The sequence below is a fragment of the Capsella rubella genome, unplaced genomic scaffold (assembly GCF_000375325.1).
Source record: "Capsella rubella cultivar Monte Gargano unplaced genomic scaffold, Caprub1_0 scaffold_2, whole genome shotgun sequence".
NCBI classification, from domain to species: Eukaryota; Viridiplantae; Streptophyta; class Magnoliopsida; order Brassicales; family Brassicaceae; genus Capsella; species Capsella rubella.
The window spans coordinates 9,621,554-9,645,298 of NW_006238922.1; the positions used below are offsets into that span (position 1 = coordinate 9,621,554).

Below are 23,745 nucleotides of genomic sequence, written 5' to 3' on the forward strand. Positions count from 1 at the left end.
TAGGTTCTCAAATCACGAAGAGCCTCTCAATATATTTTTGCTCCATCCTCATCGCCGGCGATCGACGACGGTACAGCTTCTACGTCCGGCGAGGAAATTACCCGGTTCGCATTTATACGTATCGAGGTTTTCAGATTATTAGGATCGAAATCAGAGGTGTGGCCTGTGGCATTTTGGCTCTCGATACTAGAATAGGATTTGAAAATTCTGGTTGGTGAAAGCTAGGGGTTGGTGACGAAGTTGAGTAATTTGAATTGTTCTTGAGGAGGATTCTTAAGAGTGGATTTGTTGTTTTGGTTAATGTACATTTTGGACTTGAGAGTTTGGGAATTTTGAAATTTTTGTTTTTTTTTTTTTTTTTTTGAGGGAAGCTAACTACTAGAATGGGTTAGATAGGATTAAGAATGATTGGAACGAGATTTGTGTGATGTTAAACGATTTGGTTGATGAGAATTATGATTCCAAAGGGTATTAGCTCATTGCAGCAGCTTCATCAATGGCTGATTCCTTGAGAATTACTCTCTCTGAGAGAGACGTCGAACAGGTACTGTGTACTTTCACTCTTTATCAGCTCTCTGTTGAATGATCTGATCATTAAAAAATTGATCTTTTGATGTGAGTATGGTATAAAGTAGCGTATTTTTTACCATCGTGTAATGATTTTTTTCAGGCCATTACGTCTCTTAAGAAGGGGTCGTACTTGCTGAAATATGGACGTAGAGGGAAGCCTAAGTTTTGTCCATTCCAGCTCACAAGTGTAAGAATTTTCTTTGAGGCCATGTTTAGAACTCTCTGTTTCCTTCTTGTTTTGCTCATATATGTTATATGTGAATATAGGATGAGTCTGCATTAGTATGGTACTCTGGAAAAGAAGAGAAGCAGATTAAGCTGAATCAAGTGCAGAGAATTGTTCCTGGACAACGCACGGTGAGTTTTTCTCTGCAATTTATCTTGTCTAGTTATCAAACAAGTACAGTTCCTTAATTATAAGTTAGAGTCTGAAATATGTTTCTATCCCCGTTTCGACAATTGGTACTTTTATGGTCTCATGTCTATTGGCGTCTTTTTATATTATCATGCTTCTTTCCTCCACTTGTTCTTACTTTCATCTTAGACTCAATGGCTAAAGTTTGTTTCAGGCTACATTTAAGAGATATCCACGCCCTGAGAAAGAGTATCAGTCATTTTCGCTTATATGTCCCGACAGGTCTTTGGATTTGGTGAGTTTTCGTGCCATTTTAATGAGCCATACCATTCCAATTGTAGAACAGCATTTAAAGAATGCATATTCATCTTGACCTTGTTGACAATGTTGGTTTGGGTTGCAGATATGTAAAGACAAAGATGAAGCAGAAGTTTGGGTTGTTGGTTTGAAAGCCTTGATCACTCGTGTAAAAGTCTCCAAATGGAAAAACACTATTAAACCTGAGATCACTTCAGCGGAATGTCCAACCCCTCATGCACGAAGAGTGTCTCCGTTTGTAACAATTCTTGTGAGTAACATCTTTAGGAATTTGAACAAACACCTTAAATTGAACTAAATATATAAAAAAGAACACACACCTTATACTTTGCATCATCTTACTCCAGGATCAAGTTATTCAACCCTCTACTGAGACTTCTGCACCTAATCGGTTGGGAAAAGTGTTTGCTGACATTGTATCAATAACTGCACCTGCCAGTAACAATCAGACAGAAGCCAATGCCAACCCCTTCTGTCCATTTTCTCCAGCTCCGGTAATTGTTGAAAATTCAAATTCACGGTTCTCGACCAGCGACCCAGTTCGGATCAGTCTATCTAGCGCTGTGAGCACATCTAGCCATGGTTCATATCACGAAGACTTTGATGCCTTAGGTGATGTTTTTGTCTGGGGTGAAGCTATATATGATGGTGTATTGAGCGGTACTGGAAAGTCATTGAACTCCACGACAGAAGATGCCCTTCTACCAAAAGCATTAGAATCAACAATAGTTCTTGATGCCCAAAACATTGCATGTGGTAGGTGTCATGCGGTTTTAATTACCAAACAAGGAGAGATCTTCAGCTGGGGGGAGGGAGCAGGAGGAAAGCTAGGGCACGGCATAGAAAAAGACGTCCAACAACCAAAGTTCATTAGTAGTGTCAGAGGAATTGGTTTCAAATCTTTAGCTTGTGGAGATTTCCATACATGTGCTGTTACTCAATCTGGAGATCTTTACAGTTGGGGTGATGGCACTCATAATGTCGATTTGCTTGGGCACGGGAATGAATCGAGCTGCTGGATTCCCAAGAGAGTGACTGGTATTTTACAGGGAACGCATGTATCGTATGTTGCTTGTGGTCCTTGGCATACAGCAGTAGTTGCATCATCAGGCCAGTTGTTCACGTTTGGAGATGGATCTTTTGGTGCTCTGGGTCATGGAGACCGGAGAAGTACAAGTGTTCCACGTGAAGTTGAAAGCCTAAGTGGACTAGTGGTAATGAAGGTTGCTTGTGGCGTTTGGCATACAGCTGCAGTGGTAGAAGTGTCTAATGAAGCATCTAATGCAGAAGTTGGCTCTTCATGCGGGCAAGTCTTCACATGGGGGGATGGTGAGAAAGGCCAGCTTGGTCATGGTGACAATGATCCAAAACTACTTCCCGAGTGTGTAGTCTCATTGACGAATGAAAATATCTACCAAGTTGCCTGCGGACATAGTCTCACGGTTTCTCTTACATCCACAGGACATGTGTATACAATGGGTAGCACGGCTTATGGCCAGCTGGGAAATCCTACTGCCAAGGGAAACTTTCCAGCACGTGTTGAAGGGGACATAGTAGAGGCTTATGTGGAAGAGATTGCATGTGGTTCTTATCATGTTGCAGCCTTGACATCTAAATCAGAAATTTACACTTGGGGAAAGGGATTAAATGGCCAGTTAGGCCATGGAAATGTTGAGAACAAAATGGAACCTGCAGTTGTGGGATTTCTTAAAGAAAAGCAAGTGAAGGCTATAACATGTGGTTCAAACTTTACTGCTGTGATTTGTGTTCACAAATGGGTACCTGGCTCTGAACATTCTCTATGTGCTGGTTGCCGCAATCCCTTCACCTTTAGAAGAAAACGCCACAACTGTTACAACTGTGGCCTGGTATTTTGTAAAGTATGCAGCAGTAGAAAGTCTCTGAGAGCTGCTCTTGCTCCTGATATGAACAAACCATATCGAGTGTGTTACGGATGTTTTACCAAGCTGAAAAAGTCTAGAGGATCATCTCCTTCTACGCCAACCTCACGGGTCAGAAACCTTTTGAACATGCGGAAATCGACAGATGTTTCAGAAAGAGACAGCTTAGCTCAAAGATTTCACTCCAGAATATCGTCTGCTGACTCTTTATTGCATTACGGTGAAAGAAGGCACCACAGACGAAACTTAAAACCTGAAGTAAATAACCGTAATGTCTTCCCTTTCATGAACGGCAGTTTACAGCCTGTTGGTTCCCCATTATGCAAAGGATCAACAGCGTTGCCAAAAATTCCTAAGGTTAGAATTCCTGGTTCAGGAATGAGCTCTCGCACAGCGTCTCCTGTTTCAGTAAAGTCAACTAGTCCACGTCGATCTTATGAAGTAGCAGCTGAGGAATCTAGACAAATAAAAGAAAGTTTTAGTCAAGAAATGGCAGGTCTAAAGGAACAGGTAGTGGTTTCTAACCATATCTAATTTCAGCTATAGATCACATCATAAGAAAATGCTTCTAGACCTAAAAGAATGTTTCTATTCACTGAACATTATAGGTAGAACAACTCACATCCAAAACCCACCAACTTGAAGAGGAACTCGAGAAAACTAGAAAGCAGTTAAAAGTGGTCACTGCAATGGCAGCAGATGAAGCAGAGGAAAACAGATCTGCAAAGGAGGTTATTAGATCTCTGACTACTCAGGTTTGTAAACTGGTTTATACTAGACTCAAGCTCAACTACATTTGTTTATTTTGTATATCGATCACCCATAACGTTACTATGGTTTTTGCAGTTGAAGGAAATGGTTGAAAAACAATCTCAAACGGATGGTATTGGCACCAACTCAAAGCACACATACAACGAGACATCAGAAACTTTAACTCAGACTAGTAGCCAGACACATATAAGAAGCATGGTTTCTCATGATAGTCAAAATAACCTAACAAGTAGGACCGTAGCTAATGGGCACAGGAAACATAATGAGAAGCCAGAGAGAGTTGTGCAAGACGAACCAGGAGTGTATTTAACATTGTTGTCTTTACCTGGTGGTGGTAATGAACTCAAACGTGTCAGATTCAGGTATATGACTGCTTCTTATCTCCCTATTATATACTTAAGCCAAACAACATGACATACCATGTTACACATCTCATTCAAACTCGCTAAAAAACTTTGCTTTCATCGCAGCCGGAAACAATTCACTGAAGAACAAGCGGAGAAGTGGTGGGGTGAAAATGGAGGTAAAGTGTGTGAACGCCACAACATTCTAGTTTCTTAGGACTCATGTATCTTCCTTCAATAGAGAGAGAGACTAACAAAGATAAAGAAAAGATAGTGACATATAGAATAAATAGAGAAACACAGGGATGCAGATGTTTTCTGTTGTTCATAGAAAAAAATGTTTGATGTAAATTATGTTTAATATATCTTTTGTTCTGAATATTTTTCTATTTGCTTAATGATATACAAACTCCTAATCAGAGAACCCAAAATGGGTTTCACTTTTGCTAGTTCATGAGTAACCAAAAGAAATCGGAAAATATCTAAAATTTCAATGTTTCCCAAAAAAAACAGTTCTCAGTCTGTTTTAGAAAAAATACCAAACTTTAACAGAAAAGGAAAAATACCAATTTTATGATAATGGTAACTGTTACTAATTAAACGAATGTTTAAGAAAAATCTTCAAACCCCTGAACCCTTTCAAACTCCATTGTTCTTCATTCAATCTGCTAAGTTCCGAGGTATGGTTGTAATCTTTGTTTTATTTTCTCCTTTTTGATTTGAAAAGTTACATTTTGGTGTTTGATTACACTTCCTTCATATTTCTCCTACAAAACCTAATATTGGTTCTATATATACTATGGCTTGACTAAAAATCCTTAATTCGTGTGTGTGTGTATGTTGCAGATTCATGGCTACAACAAGACTTAACTTGAACAGATCGATCAAATGTGTCTATTATTGAAGAAATATGTTACATACATATATATCAGAGATCGTATACCAAGTCATAAATGTTAATATACTCATCAATGTACAAAACAGAGAGTAAAGCAAACAAATAATCTAACCCCAAAACATACGGGATTATGATATGCTAATACCCTCCCTCAAACTGGAGCATGTAAATTCATAATGCCTAGTTTGTTCCGGAAACCATCAAATGATTGTTTACCAAGTGGTTTGGTGAAGATATCGGCGAGTTGATGATGAGTATCGACATGAACAAGTGTGAGAATGCCTTTTTGTATCTTTTCGCGGACGAAGTGGCAATCGTTTTCTATGTGCTTTGTGCGCTCGTGGAAAACGGGGTTGGTAGCGATATATATGGCGGATTTACTATCACAATACAAGCGCATTGGTTGAGTGTGAGAGACACCAAGATCCTGAAGAACACGCTGCAGCCATAAGAGCTCTTTGGTGATGTATGCCATAGCCCGATATTCTGCCTCTGTTGAAGACATACTCACTGTGTCTTGTTTCTTAGACTTCCAAGAAACGGGAGACTCTCCAAGTTGAACAAAATAACCAGAAACCGAACGTCTTGAATTTCGACAAGTCGACCAATCAGCATCACACCATCCTGTAATTTGAAAGTTCTTTTGTGCCTTTAGAAGAATACCTTGACCAGCAGTGCCTTTCAAATAACTGACTGCGCGAAGTGCTGCCTGCCAATGATCCTCTCTTGGACTCTTCATAAACTGTGCGAGAACATGTACACAAAAAGTCAAATCCGGTCTTGTGGAGAGCAAGTAAATGAGTTTCCCAACTAGACGGCGATACGGTTCCGGATCCGGAAGAAGAGGTGAAGTAGAGCGAGACAAATTGTTGTCTTGTGCTAAGGGGAAGGTGACGGGTTTGCAGCCCAGAAGACCTGCTTCCTGAACAATCTCCAAAGCATACTTCCTCTGATTCAAATAAAAACCCTTAGAACTTCTAGCAACTTCAACACCTAAAAAATATTTTAGAGGCCCGAGATCTTTCATCTTAAAACAAGAAGCCAAGTATTCCTTGAACATATGCAAAGCTTTTTCCGAGTTGCTAGTGACGATCATATCATCAACATAAATCAGAATATGAATCTGGATTCCAGCTTTGTCAAACATGAATAACGAGTAGTCAGAAAGTGATTGATCGAACCCATAGTCACGTAACGCCGCAGTTAACTTTTCAAACCAGCAGCGGGGTGCTTGTTTTAATCCATACAAGGATTTGCGCAATCTGCATACTTTCTTATCATCACTTGCAAAATAACCAGGTGGAGGCTTCATGTAAACCTCTTCGGTTAAGTCACCATGAAGGAACGCGTTATGGACATCCATTTGATGAACGGGCCAATTTTTACCTGCAGCAACCTCTAGGAACATTCGCACGGTTTACATTCGCGCGACTGGAGCAAAGGTTTCACCATAATCTTTACCAGCAATCTGACTGTTCCCCAAAGCTACTAAGCGTGCCTTATACCGCTCAATTGTCCCTTCAGCATGATGTTTAATCTTGTAAACCCATTTTGACCCAATTGCCTTCTTTCCAGGTGGTAAATCTTCAATAGTCCAAGTATCATTCTCCTCAAGAGAACCAATTTCAGAACCCATGGCATTGGTCCACACTTTACTCTTCACCGCTTGTTTAAATGATTTTGGCTCAACACCATCTGTGATTGCAACCAAATATGCACGATGTGTAGCGGAGAAACGAGAGTTAGTGACATATTTTTGGATAGGATACAAAGAGGAGGAAGTACCAATCATTTGGATCTGAGCCGAGTTAGTCTTATAATCCTGAAATCGAGCAGGAGGATGACGTGATCGTTGACTTCGGCGAAGTTCAACCAGCGGCGGCTGAATTTCATCGTGAGAAACAGCAGGAGAGGACGCCGGTGTCGGAACAGAAGTCGACGTCGGAGAAGAAGAAGACGACGATGGTGATGATGACGGCGTCGTGTCGGAATCGGCAGAGGAAGAAGATGGAGTTGTCTCTCTCGATGGGCTGTTAGAGAAATGATTTTGGTCATTCTCTAGTAACGGGCCTATTGGAGTTGTTGGGCTTGGCAAAGGTGCAACAACTGATGGACCAAAAATCTCTTCCTCTAATGGGCCTGGAGCAAAAGGAGCCCAACTAGATTCTGCTTCTTCTTCTCTTACGTTTCCTGCAACAGAGTCACGAATGGCTGCAAAAGGAAACTCGGTTTCAGAAAAGACCACGTCTCGTGACACAAAAAACTCTTGTTTTTCAAGGTCATACAATCGCCATGCCTTTTTACCATATGGATACCCAACAAAGACGCACTTCCGACCTCTAGGAGCAAACTTATCTCCCTTATGAGCTTGATTGTGTGCATAGCACAAACTGCCAAAAACTTTGATATGATCATAACTGGGAGCAATTCCATACAATTTCTCATAAGGTGTAGTACCATTCAAGACTGAGCTCGGAGTGCGATTTATTAGGTAGCCTGCTGTGAGAATGCATTCTCCCCAAAAACGAATCGGCAAGCTTGACTGAAAACGCAAAGCTCTCGCGATGTTGAGAATGTGGCGGTGCTTTCGTTCTACTCGGCCATTCTGTTGTGGTGTGCCTACACAGGAGGTTTCATGGATGATTCCTTGAGACTGAAAATAACCACGCATACTAGTAAACTCCGTACCATTGTCACTACGCACTCGTTGCACTTGTTTATTGAATTGACGAGCAGCCATAACAATCAAAGCTTGTAAATTCGCAGAAGTTTCAGTCTTGTCAGTTTGGAGATAAATCCACACACTTCTTGAATAGTCATCAACGACGGTTAAAAAATAACGTGCACCGGAAGAAGAAGTAGTGCGATAAGGTCCCCATAAATCACAGTGAATGAGTTCAAAAACAGATGTTGTTTTATTATCACCTATCGGAAAACTAGAACGTGTTTGTTTAGCACGTAAGCATACATCACACGCCTTATTGGAAAGTTGTGAATCAACAAAAACAGAAACATTCGGTAGTAAGCCAACTACTTTTGCAGAAGGATGACCCATTCTATGATGCCACAAATCATAAGCTTTAGGATCCTTAGTGCGCACCATCGCAGCTAACTCCGTTCTACAAAAGCGAAAAGTTCCACAATCACGTTTCCCCGCACCAATCATCATCCTCGAAACGCGGTCCTGAATAACAAGGAATTGGTCAGCCAATTGAACCACACAACAGTTTTCATCCATTAACTGCCCAACGGATATAAGATCAGACTGCAACTCCTCAACATAGAAAACAGACTTCAAAACCAGATTAGACCCCAACACAACAGTTCCCTCTTGACGAGAGATGCGTTCTCGACCATCCGCTAAAACAACTAGAACGGGATCCATTGGTCTCACATTAGTGAGAATATGAAAAGTGCCTGTCAAATGATGAGAAGCCCCTGTGTCTAAAATCCAGGAAGGAGAAGAGAACTTACCAGAGAGTTTTTCATTGTTTGAGCCAGCACCACCGTTCAGAAGCTTCTTAAGATTTTCCCATTCGATTTCATTCAGCTTCATCACACCATCACGATCCTTGTCTGTGATGACATAGTTTGCACGCTCCTGGCTTGGTTGATGGGGAACATGAACAACATTTGCATAACTCACATTTCGACCTCGTCCGCTAGATGAACCAGACAAGACAGCCCCACGTCCTCGTCCTTGCGATGGTCTGCTCCGTGGACGATCTCCCCACCATTCTGGATAACCAATGACAGCAAAACAACTATCTGACGTGTGTCCTGAACGATTACAATGCTTGCATAGAACCGTCTGATCATCGTTGCGAGCTGAGGAAGAAGCACGTCCCTTTTGATGAACGGCGTAAGCAGTAATGGCAGTAGTATCATCAGTTTTGTAGACATTGTTCTTCAAGTCCTCTTCTTGACGAACAATATTGTAAACCTCTTCAAGAGATTGAATCGGTAGACGAGATACCAATGTCGATCTCACCGTAGCAAACGGCTCATCAAGTCCAGACAAGAAGTCGTGAACTTTGTCTTCTTCACGGTCTCGTTCTTGCAACACAGTCAAGTCGCACTCGCATTTCCCACATTTACAGAGACGCAAAGGTCTGTGATTTGCCATACTGTCCCAAATGCGGTTCAACTTGCCATAGTACGATTCGATCGAAAGACCTTTCTGCTTACAACAAGTCAGCTCTGCCTTGAGTTGTTGAATTCGCGGCCCATTAGTGACAGAGAACCGCTTCTTCAAGTGATCCCAGAGATCTTTGGCAACATCGCGGTGGGAGATATTAGAACGCAATGACGGATCAATCGTCATGCGAATCCATGAGATCAACAAAGCTTGAATTGTTAACCAGTCTTCCAAGTTTGCGGATCCCTCTGCTGGTCGTGGAATAGACCCGTCGAGAAAACCAAACTTTTTCCTTGAGAGCAAAGCAGTTTTCAAACCACACGCCCACTCCTCGTAATTCATCCCCTTCAGCAACGGATGAGATATCACGGCTCCGGGATTGTCGGCAGCAGTCAAGTCGTAAGGAGAGATTGTTCTTCTCACCTCCATGGTCGTCGGGTTCGAGTTCATTGGGTTCGGGTTCGTTGGATTCGGATTCATCGGGTTTGGGAGCATCGGGGTCGAGAATTCAGCCATGGAATTGCAGGAAAAAAAAAAAAATTCAGAGAGTTTGAGTTTCTAGCTCTGATACCATGAACAGATCGATCAAATGTGTCTATTATTGAAGAAATATGTTACATACATATATATCAGAGATCGTATCCCAAGTCATAAATGTTAATATACTCATCAATGTACAAAACAGAGAGTAAAGGAAACAAATAATCTAACCCCAAAACATACGGGATTATGATATGCTAATATAACTCCTCCTCTTGCCACTTTCCATCAAGCACAAGACTCTCTAGCGAGAGCTATCTCGGTCTGAGACCGACCGTGAGGATTAGTTATGTCCGAAACCTAACCGCTTCACGTGGTTATCTTGCTATAAAAGCAAACAGAGGTCTCCCTTCCGTGGTCTCTGCGGTGGCTATAGAGGAGAAGCTAAGAAGAGAGAGGTATTCAGGAGAATCAAAGAGTTTCGTGGAAGAGAGGAGACTCGTGGCGATGAGATTTCACACTAGAGATCAGGCAAAGGAAGGAGAAAAAGAATCTAAATCTCCGGAGGAAGGTCCTGTGGCGAAATGGGACCCGACGGTGGAAGGATACTTACAGTTTCTTGTGGATAGTAAATTGGTTTATGACACGCTTGAAGGGATTATCGAAGAATCCGATTTCCCAACTTGTGAGTTTCTTTTTCATGTCTTATGGATTTTGAAGTATCTTGTTGATTCATTTCAGAAATCAGAAGTTGAAGTCATTTAGATGATATTTTTTTAAAAGTTGTGTTCTAGTTTGATAGTGTTTACTTTAGAGTCTAGTGTGTACGGAATGTTTTGGACCAATCTTCTTGGATCACATGCACACATTTGTTTCTTGAAACAGTCGCAGAGAGATCGTGTAACTTTGTCAATATCTCTGTTTTGGACTTGGTTTACATTCAAAGTCAGACCAGTAGTCTTGGATCATATCATATGCAAACATATAGATTCTTGAAACAATCTGAGTGATCATGGTTCTTTATAATGTATTTTGAACTTGTTTAACGTTTTGTCAAAATCTCTGTCTTGTTATGAGTAGATGCCGTGTTCAAGAAGACGGGATTGGAAAGAGCAGAGAAACTAGGGAAGGATTTGGAGTGGTTCAAGGAACAAGGTTACGAGATTCCAGAGCCAATTGCTCCTGGTAGAACATATTCTGAGTATTTAAAAATTTTAGCAGAGAGGGATCCTGAAGCATTCATTTGTCACTTCTACAACATTTACTTTGCTCATAGCGCCGGTGGCCAAATGATTGGTACAAAGGTAAAGAAAAAAAAATCTTTATGCACTAAACTCACTTGGAAGTTGGAGGAACATAGTTTCTGAAACTTTACAAGTTTTGCAGGTATCTGAGAAGATACTCGATGGTAAAGAACTTGAGTTTTATAAATGGGACGGCCAACTTCCTCAGTTGTTGCAAGAAGTGAGACATAAACTGAGCAATGTTGCAGAGGTATTGAACATATATATGTATATATAACACTATCTATAACAAGAAAGATTCATTCTAATGTGCTGATGTGGATTTTGATATTTGAATGGACAGTGGTGGACAAGAGACGAGAAGAGGCATTGTTTGGAAGAGACTGAGAAATCGTTCAAGTTCTCTGGTGAGATTCTTCGTCTCATATTGTCCTGATCTTATGATTCACAAACTCTTCCAAATATTCAATAAAGCATTCTGCTAGTTTGTGAAAGTTTCAAAATGCTTTTTCTTGATTTTGTGATGTCAAATCAAGAAGGCAAAAGTTTAGGTGGAACAAGTACCATTCGGATTTTTATGAAAAGACATAAAACTGTGTTCCTTTGTATAGTTCTTACTGAAAAAAACTAACTAAAATATAAATGATTATGCCTGTTTTAATTGGGAAATGAGTACAGATGAGTTTCGTTGTTACACACTTAACGAACTTAATAGAAAAATTTATTGTACACTCAAACACCGAAAAGCAAATCTAACCGCAAAGACTTTGATTATATTGGTCGTATTCAATGTTGAAGTTTTACCGTGTTTGGAGAGGAAACAATGGTTCAAGTTCAACATCCGACCACGATGAAGACGACCTTGCGACAACATTGTATTGAGAAGCTGGAGCCGTAACTACAACATTGTTCCTTGATTCTACCCTTACGATATCTTCCACAATTCCTTTGTTTTCTTCTTCCTCTTCTTCGTTTTCGCTAATATGCTCTTGCGTTTGCATATCTCCAGAAGACATACGAATATTGTCAAGCTCCATCAACACTTCTCTCATGCTTGGCCGTTTCCTCCCTTTCAGATTGAGACACTTCCTTGCAACTTTTGCAGCTGCAGTCACTTGGCTCAGCATGCAGTCATCTCTTATTCGAGCATCGATGATATCGAAGAGTTTGTTTTCTTTCATTTTTGTAATAAAATAAGTTGCCAATGTTCTGTTTTCTTGAGACCGAAAGAAAGAAATCGACTTTTCTCCTGTTATCAACTCCGCTAGCACGACCCCAAAGCTGTAGACATCACTTTTTTCTGTAAATTGGCTAGACTGAAAGTACTCTGGATCAACATATCCTACAGTACCTGAAACTACCGTTGTCAAGTGGGTATGATCCACTGTTACCGATCTTGAAGTTCCAAAATCAGATACCTTGGCTCGATATTTCTCATCCAACATAATGTTCGTAGACTTGACGTCTCTGTGATAGATTGGAGAAGATGCAGACGAGTGCAAGTATGAGAGAGCTCCTGCAATATCTATAGCAATGCGGAGACGTACTTTCCAAGTAGCCATAGTGTTATCATCAGAGTCATCATGAAGATGTTCGAAAAGGTTACCATTAGGAACAAATTCGTAGACGAGAACTGGGACCTTTGTCTCAAGGCAACACCCCAAGAGTTTCACGATGTTCCGATGGTTGATCTGTGAAAGAATGACAACCTCGTTGATGAACTCTTCAAGCTTGTCTTCGTCCACGACTTTGGATTTTTTTACAGCTACGATTCTTCCATCGACAAGCATTCCCTTGTAAACAGTACCTTGACCACCCTGACCAAGTATTCTGTTTGAACTGAAGTTTTCAGTAGCTTTCTCCAACTCCCTCGAACTGAAGACTTTTGTCGTCTCGACTTTGCCTTCTGTGGAAGTCAATTGCTGTTGCAACAATAGACCCCCATTACGCTTGAAGAACTTCTTCTTTTGGTTTATCCTCCTTTGCTTTCTAATAATTTTGTATAACCAGTATATTCCACCGACAAAGATCAACGAGCCGAAACTAGTACCAAGCCCTGAAAACTCAAAAAAGAAAGTGAAAACGTTTTAATTTTTTCGTTTGTTTACTTCTTGAATAAGCGGTAATATATATAAAGGTTATCATCATCGTTGACGGAAAAAATTTGTTCATCACCATTGTGAAAGAGCTTTAAATGGAAACACACGCACATAGTTGGGATAAAAATTCCCACGACTTACCTATAGCTAGTGGCCGATGATTTGTGTACCTACATTCATAGCTACCATATGAATTGACACATCTGCCTCCCCGACAATAAAAATGAGCTCCATCATATCCTTCTTGTTGGCATTCATTAATGTCTGTTTTTTTCAATAATAATAATGAGATTATAATCAAAAACAATGATCCTGTAGGCTTAATTTAATAAAAAAAATTGAATGAAAACATAAACTATAAACAGAATTACTAACCTTTACATCCTCCTAAACTGTATGGGTTGCCTCGGAAACCCCTAGTGCATCCGCAACTTGCATAGTTTAGACTAACATTGTAGTCGCATTCACAACTTCTCAGATCACCGTTGCTACGGTAGTAGGTCGGACTGAAGTACTCGTTTACAGTATAGCATCCCAGAGACTCTACATACGAATGATTCGCAGTATAGATAAACCATCCTAACTCAACTGTACTGTATCCTCTAGCATAAGCCCTTTGCGGATCAAGATCACTAGACAAAGAGTATGCCTCGATTGTGAAGAAGGCAACTTTGCAGCCTCTCGTTGTGGTGTTTTCTATTCTAACACCAACGACCTGTGGAATAATATTGCCGTACATGGATGCCGCGCAGAATCTAATACCATTGTAGCTTGTTTCAGTCACAGTGCTTTTTTCATAGCAATCCTCGCTATTGTAGCCATACTCGTTGTGACAAGCGGCTAATGCAAGATAACCTTGAGTAGGCGTATGGGGTTTTATATTGCAGCTTGATTTGCATTGTACTATGCTTGGCTCGACATTCGTCAACGATGCCGTGTTGTCGCAACCAAGCCCAATCAGTGTATTTCTTCTGGTAACGTAAAAAGGGGTACCCGTTAAATTCAAAAGTGATCCAGTTAGCTCTTCTCCGTCGCTTGAGCATCCCATTGAAGTTATTTGGTTTCTAATGCTAACTGACGAGTAATTCCCGGAGATATTGTGTATGTCGTCGTTCCGATTCCAAAGAGAAATGCCCACAACTTCCTTGTTGATTACGGAAAGAAAAGGGACGAGCTTTCCGGAAGTAGAAGAGGTATTACATGTAATTTCATACCACTTCTCCAGATAACAACCCTTTCCCACTCCAAAGGGGTACGGTATCTCGATTCCTCCACAGTGTGTCGTCGGACAAGAAACTGTGAGATCAGAAGAATTTACATTTAAAAAAACTGGCAAAGAGAAGAGAACAATCAAAAGAGAAAAACAATTATAACAAGTCATGTTTTTTATGTTCTGCTCAAAAACAAAAAATAGCAGACGGGTTTTTGTAGGAAGAGAGGTGTAGAGATTTTGTTTACTTGGACATCAGTAAAGTCTTAAGTCTAGGAACGTAAAGGCAGTGTTGAATTTTTCGCTCTCTTGATCAAAAGAGTCAGCAGCGTAAGTCCACACCTCATGTGTTGCTTCACTGCTCTGTTTCAAAATTTTCATACTCGTTTTCCCAATTGACTAAATCAATACTGCCTTTTATGTTTGTAGGCCTGCCTACTCAAACAGTCACTAGCTCCATTATTTTGAAAGAAGAAAAAGAAAATAAGTATTGATTGAAAGACGAAATTTCCAAACCGAATGTTGGAAATTGGTGTAGTTGTAGACTGTTTCTTCGAGTATTTAAAAAATTGGACTATGCTTTTTTGACTTTTTCCAACGTCCAGTTTTCCTCTATTTAACATAGGACCATTACAGCAATTCCATTGGTATTGCTTAATGGTAAGCTTAAGACATTGCCTATATTTATTGGATTATATTTAATGCAAAATCAAGTACTTTTTTAAGTTTTGTTGTCTAAATTAACTCTTTAAGGAAAGAGTAAAAACCACTTATAAATTTATTTTAAAAACTAATGCAAGAAAATAAGTAAGCACCCTCCAACGGTGCTAATCATTGGAGATGGTCTTAAAGCTTGATTATACCACCAACGCTTCCTTAATCCCAAACAACAAAGAGAAGTGACGAGAAACTTTTATAAGAAGTCATATTTATGTTCTGCTCAAAAAAATTGTTCTTTCCTGTATTTTTTTCTTTTGTAATAGCAGATGTGTTTTTTTTTTTTCTTTCTGTTGTTGTTGTAGGAAGAGGTGTATAGATTAGAAAGATTCCGTTCAGTTGGATAGAAATTAAGTCATAAGTTTTCGTCATTCAATTTTGTCATTTCTCAATCAAGTCAAGTAATAAGAGAGTAAAACCACATGTTAGCTTTTCTGCTCATTACTCATTTTTTTTCAATTGACTAAATCAATATTGAAACATTGACTATCCCACCATCCTTTTGAATTTTCTTTCTCCATTATTTCAAGAGCAAAAAAAAATGATAGCTATAGACCATTCTAGACTTCTAGTTTGACCCCAAAAAGAAAAAGAAAAAAAAGCCCAGTTCTTCGAGGTTGTAAATTTTTTATTTTTTCTCTTTGCTTTCTGTGTTTTCATTTTCAACAATACAGCTTCAATCTTCTTTTTCTTCTTTACTTTCTAAAAAAGCACCATATCCTTCAGCTGTTCGCAAGGCGCTAACACTAACACATTCTAATACTCACGAACAAGCCCATAGTAAAAACAGAACCTAATGTGACCGTACTTCATAAACTGAAACTGAGGCTCCATAGACTGAAGCTGAGACTTGGTAAACACAAGCTGACGCAACTTCTTCTCTAAAGACTCCCCTTTCAGATTCAACAAACTTTATGATAATACGCTTCATTAAGTGTATAATACAACCATAGTATTCCTTAACTACAACCAATTATAACCGGGACATAACCGGATCAATGCTTAACCAATTGTATACCGATATCTGATATCCCCCGTAAACAGCCATAAACTGGGCCGGAGCTTAATAATCGTAAGCTCTGTGAGATCCTACTCTACTTTGAAACTCGTTTGTAGTTTTTTCCCAATGGCCTTTATTTAATGAGCTTATATTATCGGTTCATAATAATTTATTATACCTATACTTTGAGATCTAAAGCTTGGGAATAAAGGAAACGAATAAGTTCCTCCCTGAGAAGAAATAAATTGAACCCTTAATTAAATGGGCTTGTAATGTCGTCGGTTTATAATACTTATTTGTTGGAAACCGACTTCATTGGATCGAACAGAGTGGACTTATCATGTAACACACGAGATTACGTATTGAACAAGCTAACTGGCAAAACTCCACTAATGTGGATTTTAATATAATAGGCAGTGGTGGACAAGAGAGGAGAAGATGCATTGTTTGGAAGAGACTGAGAAATCGTTCAAGTTCTCTGGTGAGATTCTTCGTCTCATATTGTCCTGATCTTATGATTCACAAACTCTTCCAAATATTCAATAAAGCATTCTGCTAGTTTGTGAAAGTTTCAAAATGCTTTTTCTTGATTTTGTGATGTCAAATCAAGAAGACAAAAGTTTAGGTGGAACAAGTACCATTCGGATTTTTATGAAAAGACATAAAACTGTGTTCCTTGTATAGCTGTTACTGAAAAACATTAACTAAAATATAAATGATTATGACTGTTTTAATTGGGAAATGAGTACAAATGAGATTCGTTATTACACTTAATAGAAATATTACAAATACTGAAAAGCAAAGACTTGAGACTATATCTGGTCATATTCAAAGTAGAAGTTTTACCGTGTTTGAAGAGGAAACAATGGTTCAACATCTGACCAAGACGAAGACGCGGCTACATTGTACTGAGAAGCTGGAGCTGTAACTACAACATTGTTCCTTGATTTCATTTCTACCCTTATGATATCTTCCACAACTCCTTTGTTTTCTTCTTCCTCTTCCTCGTTTTCACTAATATGCTCTTGCGTTTGCATGTCTCCGGAAGACATACGAATATTGTCAAGCTCCATCGACACTTCTCTCATGCTTGGCCTTTTCCTCCCTTTCAGATTGAGACACTTCCTTGCAACTTTTGCAGCTGCAGTCACTTGACTCAACATGCAGTCATCTCTTATTCGAGCATCAATAATGTCAAAGAGTTTGTTTGTTTTCATTGTTGTAATGAAATAAGTTGCCAATGTTCTGTTTTCTTGAGACCGCAAAAAAGAAACCGCCTGTTATCAACTCCGCTAGCACGACCCCGAAGCTGTAGACATCACTTTTTTCCGTGAATTGGCTAGACTGAAAGTACTCTGGATCCAAATATCCCACCGTACCTGAAACTACCGTTGTCAAGTGGGTATGATCCACTGTTACCGATCTTGAAGTTCCAAAATCAGATACCTTGGCTCGATATTTCTCATCCAACATGATGTTTGTAGACTTGACGTCTCTGTGATAGATTGGAGAAGATGCAGAAGAGTGCAAGTATGAGAGTGCTCCTGCAATATCTATAGCAATGCGGAGACGTACTTTCCAAGTAGCCATAGTGTTATCATCAGAGTCATCATGAAGATGTTCGAAAAGGTTACCATTAGGAACAAATTCGTAGACGAGAACTGGGACCTTTGTCTCAAGGCAACACCCCAAGAGTTTCACGATGTTCCTATGGTTGATCTGTGAAAGAATGACAACCTCGTTGATGAACTCTTCAAGCTTGTCTTCGTCCACGACTTTGGATTTTTTTACAGCTACGATTCTTCCATCGACAAGCATTCCCTTGTAAACAGTACCTTGACCACCCTGACCAAGTATTCTGTTTGAACTGAAGTTTTCAGTAGCTTTCTCCAACTCCTTAGAACTGAATACTTTTGTCTTCTCGACTCTGCCTTCTGTTGAAGTCAATTGTTGTTGCAACAATAGACCCCCATTACGCTTGAAGAACTTTTTCTTTTGGTTTAACTTCCTTTGCTTTTTAATAAATTTGTATAACAAGTATATTCCACCAACAAATATCAATGAGCCGAAACTAGCACCAAGCCCTGAAAATCAAGAAAAAATAGCAAAACCTTTATTTGTTGGTCATCACTGTTGACAAACACAATGTTGGTCATCACTGTTGACAAACACAATGTTGGTCATCACCATTGTAAAAGAGTTTGAAATGGTTGACCACGACTTACCTATAGCAAGTGGGCGATGATTTGTGCACCGATAGTGTCCATACAAATTGACACAGGTGCTTCCGACGTCACAGTAATCATAATCGCATTCATTAACATCTGGGTTTCAAAATATATAGAGATTATAATCAAAGGATGATTAATTTCATAGGTTTACTTTGATCAACATGAACTAAAACTCACAATTACTAACCTTTGCAACCGCCTAAACTGTATGGGTTGCCTCTAAAACCTCTAGCGCATGAGCAGCTTGCATAACTTAGATAAGCATTTTCTTCACATACACAACTTATCATGTAATTCCTTCTATCGGGGTAGGTTACATTCCTGTATTCTTCTACAGTGTAGCATCCCAGAGACTTTACAAACGAATGATTCGCCGTACGGATAGACCATCCTAGCTCAACAGTACTGTATCCTCTAGCGTGAATCCTTTGCGGATCAGGATCACTAGACAAAGATTGTGCCTTGATGGTCAAGAAGGCAACTTTGCAGCCTCTCGTTGTGGTGTTTTCTATTCTAACACCAACAACCTGTTGAATACTACCGACCATGTTTGCCTTGCAGCATCTAATACCATTGCAGCTTGTTTCATCTATAATTTGTCTTCGATTACAATAGTTGGAGAGCCAGTTTTCATTATTGACTACTGCAAGATAATCTTTAGCAGCGGTATGGTTTGAGGCACAGCTAGATTTGCATCCCACAATGATTGGCTCGACATTTGTCAACGATGCCGTGTTGTTGCAACCAACTGCTATCAGTGTATTTCTCGTGCTAACGTAAAAAGGGGTATCCGTCAAATTCAAAAGGGATCGAGTTGGCTCTTCTACGTCGCTTGAGCATCCCTTTGAAGTTATTTGGTTTTTCACGCGAAGTAACCCGTACTCTATGCTATCTTCGTAACCATACGCGTTCTGATTCGGAACAGAGATATTCACAACTTCCTTGTTGATTACGGAAAGAAAAGGGACGGGTTTTCCTGAAGTAGAGATATTACATGTAATTTCGTACCACTTCTCCAGATAACAACCCTTTCCCACTCCAAAAGGGTACGGTATCTCGATTCCTCCACAGTCGTGTTGACATGGAGAGACTGTAGAAAAAAGTAGCAAATAGAGGAGAATCAAAAGAGAAAAGCCATAATAAGAACTCATGTCTGCTCAAGAAAATATGTTCTTTCCTTGTATATTTTGTTCTTTTGTAATAGCAGATGTGTTCTTTGTTCTTGTAGAGGTGTTGTAGAGATTAGAAATTTTCCGTTTACTTGGACATCAATAAAGTCCTAAGTCTTCGTCTTTCAACATTTTAAAGTAGGCCTACAAATATAAAGGCAGTGTTGAATTTTCGCTATCTTAATCAAAACAGTAACTCCACACCTCATGTTTGCTTCACTGCTCAGTTCCGATTGACTAAATCAATACTGCCTTTTATGTTCGTAGGCCTACTCAATCTGTCGCCACAAAAAAAGTATTGATTGAAAGACGAGACTTCACTATATTACCGGAACTCAAACCGGAATCGAACCTAATTTTGAAATTTAGTGTAGTTGTAGACCGTTTCTTCAAGAATCAAAAATTGGACAATACTTATTCCAATGTCCAGTTTTTTTCTAATTAACATCGGCTCGATCATACCACCATAGCTGACATTAATAATTTTCCAGTGTCATGTTTGTGTTCTGTTCAAAAAGTTTTGTTCTTTCCTGTATATTTTTTCCTTTTTGTAATAGCAGCTATGCGTTTATTTTTTCTTAAGAGTCTAAAAGAGGTGTAGAGATTATAAAAAGATTACGTTCACTTGGATTGCAATAAAGTCTTAAGTCTTGGTCTTTCAATTTTGTCATATCTCAATCAAGTCAAGAGAGTAGCTCATAAGTCACAACTCATGTTTGCTTTTCTGCTCATTTACTCATATTTTTCCAATTGACCCAATCAATACTGAAACAATGATGACTATCCCACAATCCTTTTGAATTTTCTTCCTCCATTATTTTAAGAGAAAAAAAAAGTAGAAACTAAAAAGTATTGATATATAGACCATTCTTCGAGGGTTTTAAACTTTTGAAACTGGACCATAGTTTACAAAACCCAGTTTCATTTAGTTAAAATAGGCCCATTAAAACTCTATCAAGCCCAGTTCTAAAACCACTTAACACTTTCAAATTTCCACAATCCTCAAACTCGTATACTCGCAGCTAAAGCGAGTGAACACCAGTCTCTATCTTCTTTGTCAATTGTCAAAATCGGCGATCATCCAAAGTTATCATCTTTCTCCTAAACCCATTTTTCCTCACAGCTTCCTTAATCCCAACAACAACTACTTCTTCACATTCAAGGTTTGATTAACAACAACAACCTTTACTCTCTTTCTCTTTGCTTTCTGTGTTTTCATTTCGAACGAAACAGCTTTAGTCGCCTGCTTCTTCTTCATTTTCACATAAATCTTGCTTTGTTTAGTCAATATACGATCCAAAGTCTGTAACTTTCAATTCAATCCTGCATTCTAAGTCACGGGTAGATCTTAGAAACCTCAATTTCAGAATTCAATACCACAATTTGTCGATAATATTATTCTCAATGTGTTCCCTTGTATGCTGCAGATTCATGGCTACTACACCAATCTTTAATGCCTCTTGTAGCTTTCCTTCGACCAGAGGAATCGATTGTAAGAGCTATGTTGGTCTGAGATCAAATGTGAGTAAAGTGAGTATTGCTTCTTCTCGAATTGCAAGTGGTCAACGTCGTAATCTTGTCATAAGAGCTAGTGAATCCGGTAATGGACACGCTAAGAAGCTTGGAATGAGTGATGCTGAGTGTGAAGCTGCCGTTGCTGCTGGAAATGTTCCTGAGGCACCTCCGGTTCCACCTAAACCCGCTGCTCCGGCTGGTACACCGATAATTCAGCCTCTTGTAAGTATCCTGATCCCTTTATTTCATTGTGAATCTGCTCTAATTGCGTTGTATAGATGATTTTGCTGCTAGCTAAGAACATAATTTGAATCGATGAATCGGTTCTTGATTGATTTTCATATATCTTGATGTAATGAACAATGTGTTTACCTGCAAGGTTGAAACTTTTAAGAGGCATACCATTTATCTCTTCTAATGTAACTTATTGCTCGCAGAATCTAAACCGACGCCCACGTCGTAACCGTGCATCCCCTGTTACAAGAGCTGCCTTTCAGGAAACTGACATCTCCCCTGCAAATTTTGTATACCCACTTTTTATTCATGAAGGTTTGCTAGTTTCTTTTGTATTCTGACTCTAATATCTCTCATTGGGTCTCTATTGTCTTTATGAAACATTATGTGGTTTTGGAGTGTGGCAGGTGAGGAAGATACGCCTATTGGAGCTATGCCAGGTTGCTATAGACTTGGTTGGAGGCATGGTCTTGTACAAGAGGTTTGGCCCTGTGTTTTTGATTTGATTCCTTTATATGTTGCCGCCATATTAACAAGAAAGTGATTATTTTGGTCTTGATTTATTTGCAAAACAGGTTGCAAAGGCTCGAGCTGTTGGTGTGAACAGTATCGTATTGTTTCCCAAAGTCCCTGAAGCTTTGAAGGTCTTTCACACTTCTCTTCTGTTTGTGTACATATGTTCTTGAGTTGTATCTGTAACGCTTTGTTTTGACGTCCATTCTGTAGAATCCAACAGGAGATGAAGCGTACAATGACAATGGTTTGGTGCCTCGAACAATTCGTCTTCTTAAAGACAAATATCCTGATCTTGTAAGATTTGTAGTCCCAGTTTGTTAAATATACCAGGAGATGAAATATGGGGTAATTTGTGATAGTGAAAAATGTTCTTCTCTGTTGCTAGGTTATCTACACTGATGTGGCTTTGGATCCCTACTCGTCTGATGGTCATGATGGGATAGTTAGAGAGGATGGTAAGTATTCCTTCCCAACTTCCATTTGATACATTTTAATTGGAAGTCTGATACATTTTTTATCTTTGTAGGCGTAATAATGAATGATGAAACGGTACACCAGCTGTGTAAGCAAGCTGTTTCTCAGGTAATTCTTTTCGATATCAAAGAGTCAAATTATCTGAATTTTTTCTTATTAATGGGATATGATCTCTCCTTCTTTCTTTCCAGGCCCGAGCTGGTGCGGATGTTGTCAGTCCAAGTGATATGATGGATGGGCGAGTAGGTGCAATCCGCGCAGCTCTTGATGCTGAAGGATTTCAAAACGTCTCCATCATGTCATACACAGCAAAGTAAGAATCATACATTTCTTTTTCCCTCAATAGCTTTTGTAAAGGCATATTCTTGTTTGTTCTGACTAATTGTATGAATCTTCTGCCAACAGGTATGCAAGTTCATTTTACGGTCCTTTCCGTGAAGCCCTGGACTCAAATCCCCGCTTTGGGGACAAGAAAACGTAAATCCCATAAAACCTCGTTGATACTGAATTTGCATTACTTTTTTTTCTAACTCTAGCAGTTGCAAACTGACGTTGTGAACTATAGGTATCAGATGAACCCAGCTAATTACAGAGAGGCCTTGATCGAGGCACGTGAAGACGAGGCTGAAGGAGCAGACATTCTCCTGGTAAGCCCTTTATCATCCTTTAGCAAAACATTTTATAGAGTTTGGTATTAAATTGGAGTGTCTTGTTACAGGTGAAGCCAGGTCTTCCATATTTGGACATTATACGGCTTCTGCGCGACAAATCTCCATTGCCCATTGCTGCATACCAAGTACTTGCCTTATACTCTGCTTCTAAACATATTGAATAACATTCCCTGTCTGAGGTTTTTGTTCATTCAAACTCTCAATGAATTTTTCAGGTTTCTGGAGAGTACTCCATGATCAAAGCAGGGGGAGTCCTGAAGATGATCGATGAAGAGAAGGTGATGATGGAGTCGCTGATGTGCTTACGACGTGCTGGAGCGGACATCATCCTAACATACTTTGCTCTCCAAGCTGCTACTTGTTTATGCGGCGAGAAGCGGTAGAATAGATAGCGAGAGTATGTGTTTTATAACCATTTGAGTATGTATTTTAAATCATTCGAGACGACTGTGATTTTTGCCTTGTTCTACTTCTGATCCAAGTTAGTATGGTGCATATGTGATCGTGTATTGTCTAATATGTATTATGATGCCTGCTATCTTCGATAACATTGCGAATAATCAAAGGCATCACATATTCATATGAAAGTATGAAACCACAAATGAGCTTACAACTTTATTTTGGGAAGTCTTTGGCATTGTATATTCTAATATCGAAATTTTTAATGTGAATGGATTCGTAAACCCTCTTGCGTAGAAGAGCTCCCAAATTTGGCTACAAACTTTGTTAAAATATCTTGTGTTCGTGTCTTCTTTGACCATAACCAAAAAATAAAAAGACATTAGCCGAAAAAATAACATGTTCACACTGGAAGCAATAAGGTCAAAGTCAAAGATTAAGGCCTGGACCGAGCACCAAAAATATCCAATGGGCCTTTATTTAGCTAAGCA

General features: G+C 39.4%; 5 protein-coding genes across 6 annotated transcripts; 3 read left to right on the top strand and 2 right to left on the bottom strand.

Moving 5' to 3' along the window:
- Positions 1 to 76: 76 nt before the first annotated feature.
- On the top strand, positions 77 to 4,640 carry LOC17896358 (PH, RCC1 and FYVE domains-containing protein 1). The gene is made up of 9 exons (XM_006300325.2): positions 77 to 544; positions 671 to 757; positions 838 to 927; positions 1,140 to 1,220; positions 1,329 to 1,493; positions 1,591 to 3,654; positions 3,753 to 3,899; positions 3,991 to 4,277; positions 4,386 to 4,640. The coding sequence occupies exons 1-9, from the start codon at positions 497 to 499 to the stop codon at positions 4,474 to 4,476; spliced, it is 3,060 nt and encodes a 1,019-aa protein (XP_006300387.1). The 5' UTR covers positions 77 to 496; the 3' UTR covers positions 4,477 to 4,640.
- Positions 4,641 to 5,109: 469 nt separating this feature from the next.
- LOC17895767 (heme oxygenase 3, chloroplastic) lies at positions 5,110 to 16,555 on the top strand. The gene is made up of 5 exons (XM_023787052.1): positions 5,110 to 5,129; positions 10,045 to 10,460; positions 10,856 to 11,079; positions 11,162 to 11,269; positions 16,463 to 16,555. Exons 1-5 carry the CDS (start codon positions 5,110 to 5,112, stop codon positions 16,553 to 16,555), a joined length of 861 nt encoding a protein of 286 aa, XP_023642820.1.
- On the bottom strand, positions 11,652 to 14,499 carry LOC17894598 (wall-associated receptor kinase-like 9). The gene is made up of 3 exons (XM_006300694.2): positions 13,494 to 14,499; positions 13,260 to 13,382; positions 11,652 to 13,075 (listed from the first exon to the last, which is right to left on the bottom strand). The coding sequence occupies exons 1-3, from the start codon at positions 14,497 to 14,499 to the stop codon at positions 11,820 to 11,822; spliced, it is 2,385 nt and encodes a 794-aa protein (XP_006300756.1). The 3' UTR covers positions 11,652 to 11,819.
- Positions 16,556 to 16,736: 181 nt separating the features above from the next.
- On the bottom strand, positions 16,737 to 19,553 carry LOC17895019 (wall-associated receptor kinase-like 9). Its single transcript, XM_006300965.2, is given in 4 exon segments — positions 16,737 to 17,320; positions 17,322 to 18,129; positions 18,271 to 18,369; positions 18,464 to 19,553. Coding segments are annotated over 4 exon segments (2,304 nt in total). The 5' UTR covers positions 19,428 to 19,553; the 3' UTR covers positions 16,737 to 16,887.
- A 915-nt stretch (positions 19,554 to 20,468) lies between these two features.
- LOC17895509 (delta-aminolevulinic acid dehydratase 1, chloroplastic) lies at positions 20,469 to 23,473 on the top strand. 2 transcript variants are annotated; one of them, XM_023787376.1, is made up of 13 exons: positions 20,469 to 20,608; positions 20,873 to 21,182; positions 21,398 to 21,509; positions 21,602 to 21,675; positions 21,770 to 21,838; positions 21,921 to 22,004; positions 22,096 to 22,165; positions 22,237 to 22,292; positions 22,376 to 22,497; positions 22,590 to 22,661; positions 22,750 to 22,831; positions 22,903 to 22,980; positions 23,071 to 23,473. In XM_023787376.1, the coding sequence occupies exons 2-13, from the start codon at positions 20,877 to 20,879 to the stop codon at positions 23,236 to 23,238; spliced, it is 1,293 nt and encodes a 430-aa protein (XP_023643144.1). In that variant the 5' UTR covers positions 20,469 to 20,608; positions 20,873 to 20,876; the 3' UTR covers positions 23,239 to 23,473. The 2 variants fall into 2 exon arrangements, with proteins under 2 accessions (XP_023643144.1, XP_023643145.1); XM_023787377.1 differs by lacking the exon at positions 20,469 to 20,608 and adding an exon at positions 20,615 to 20,786.
- Positions 23,474 to 23,745: the final 272 nt, after the last annotated feature.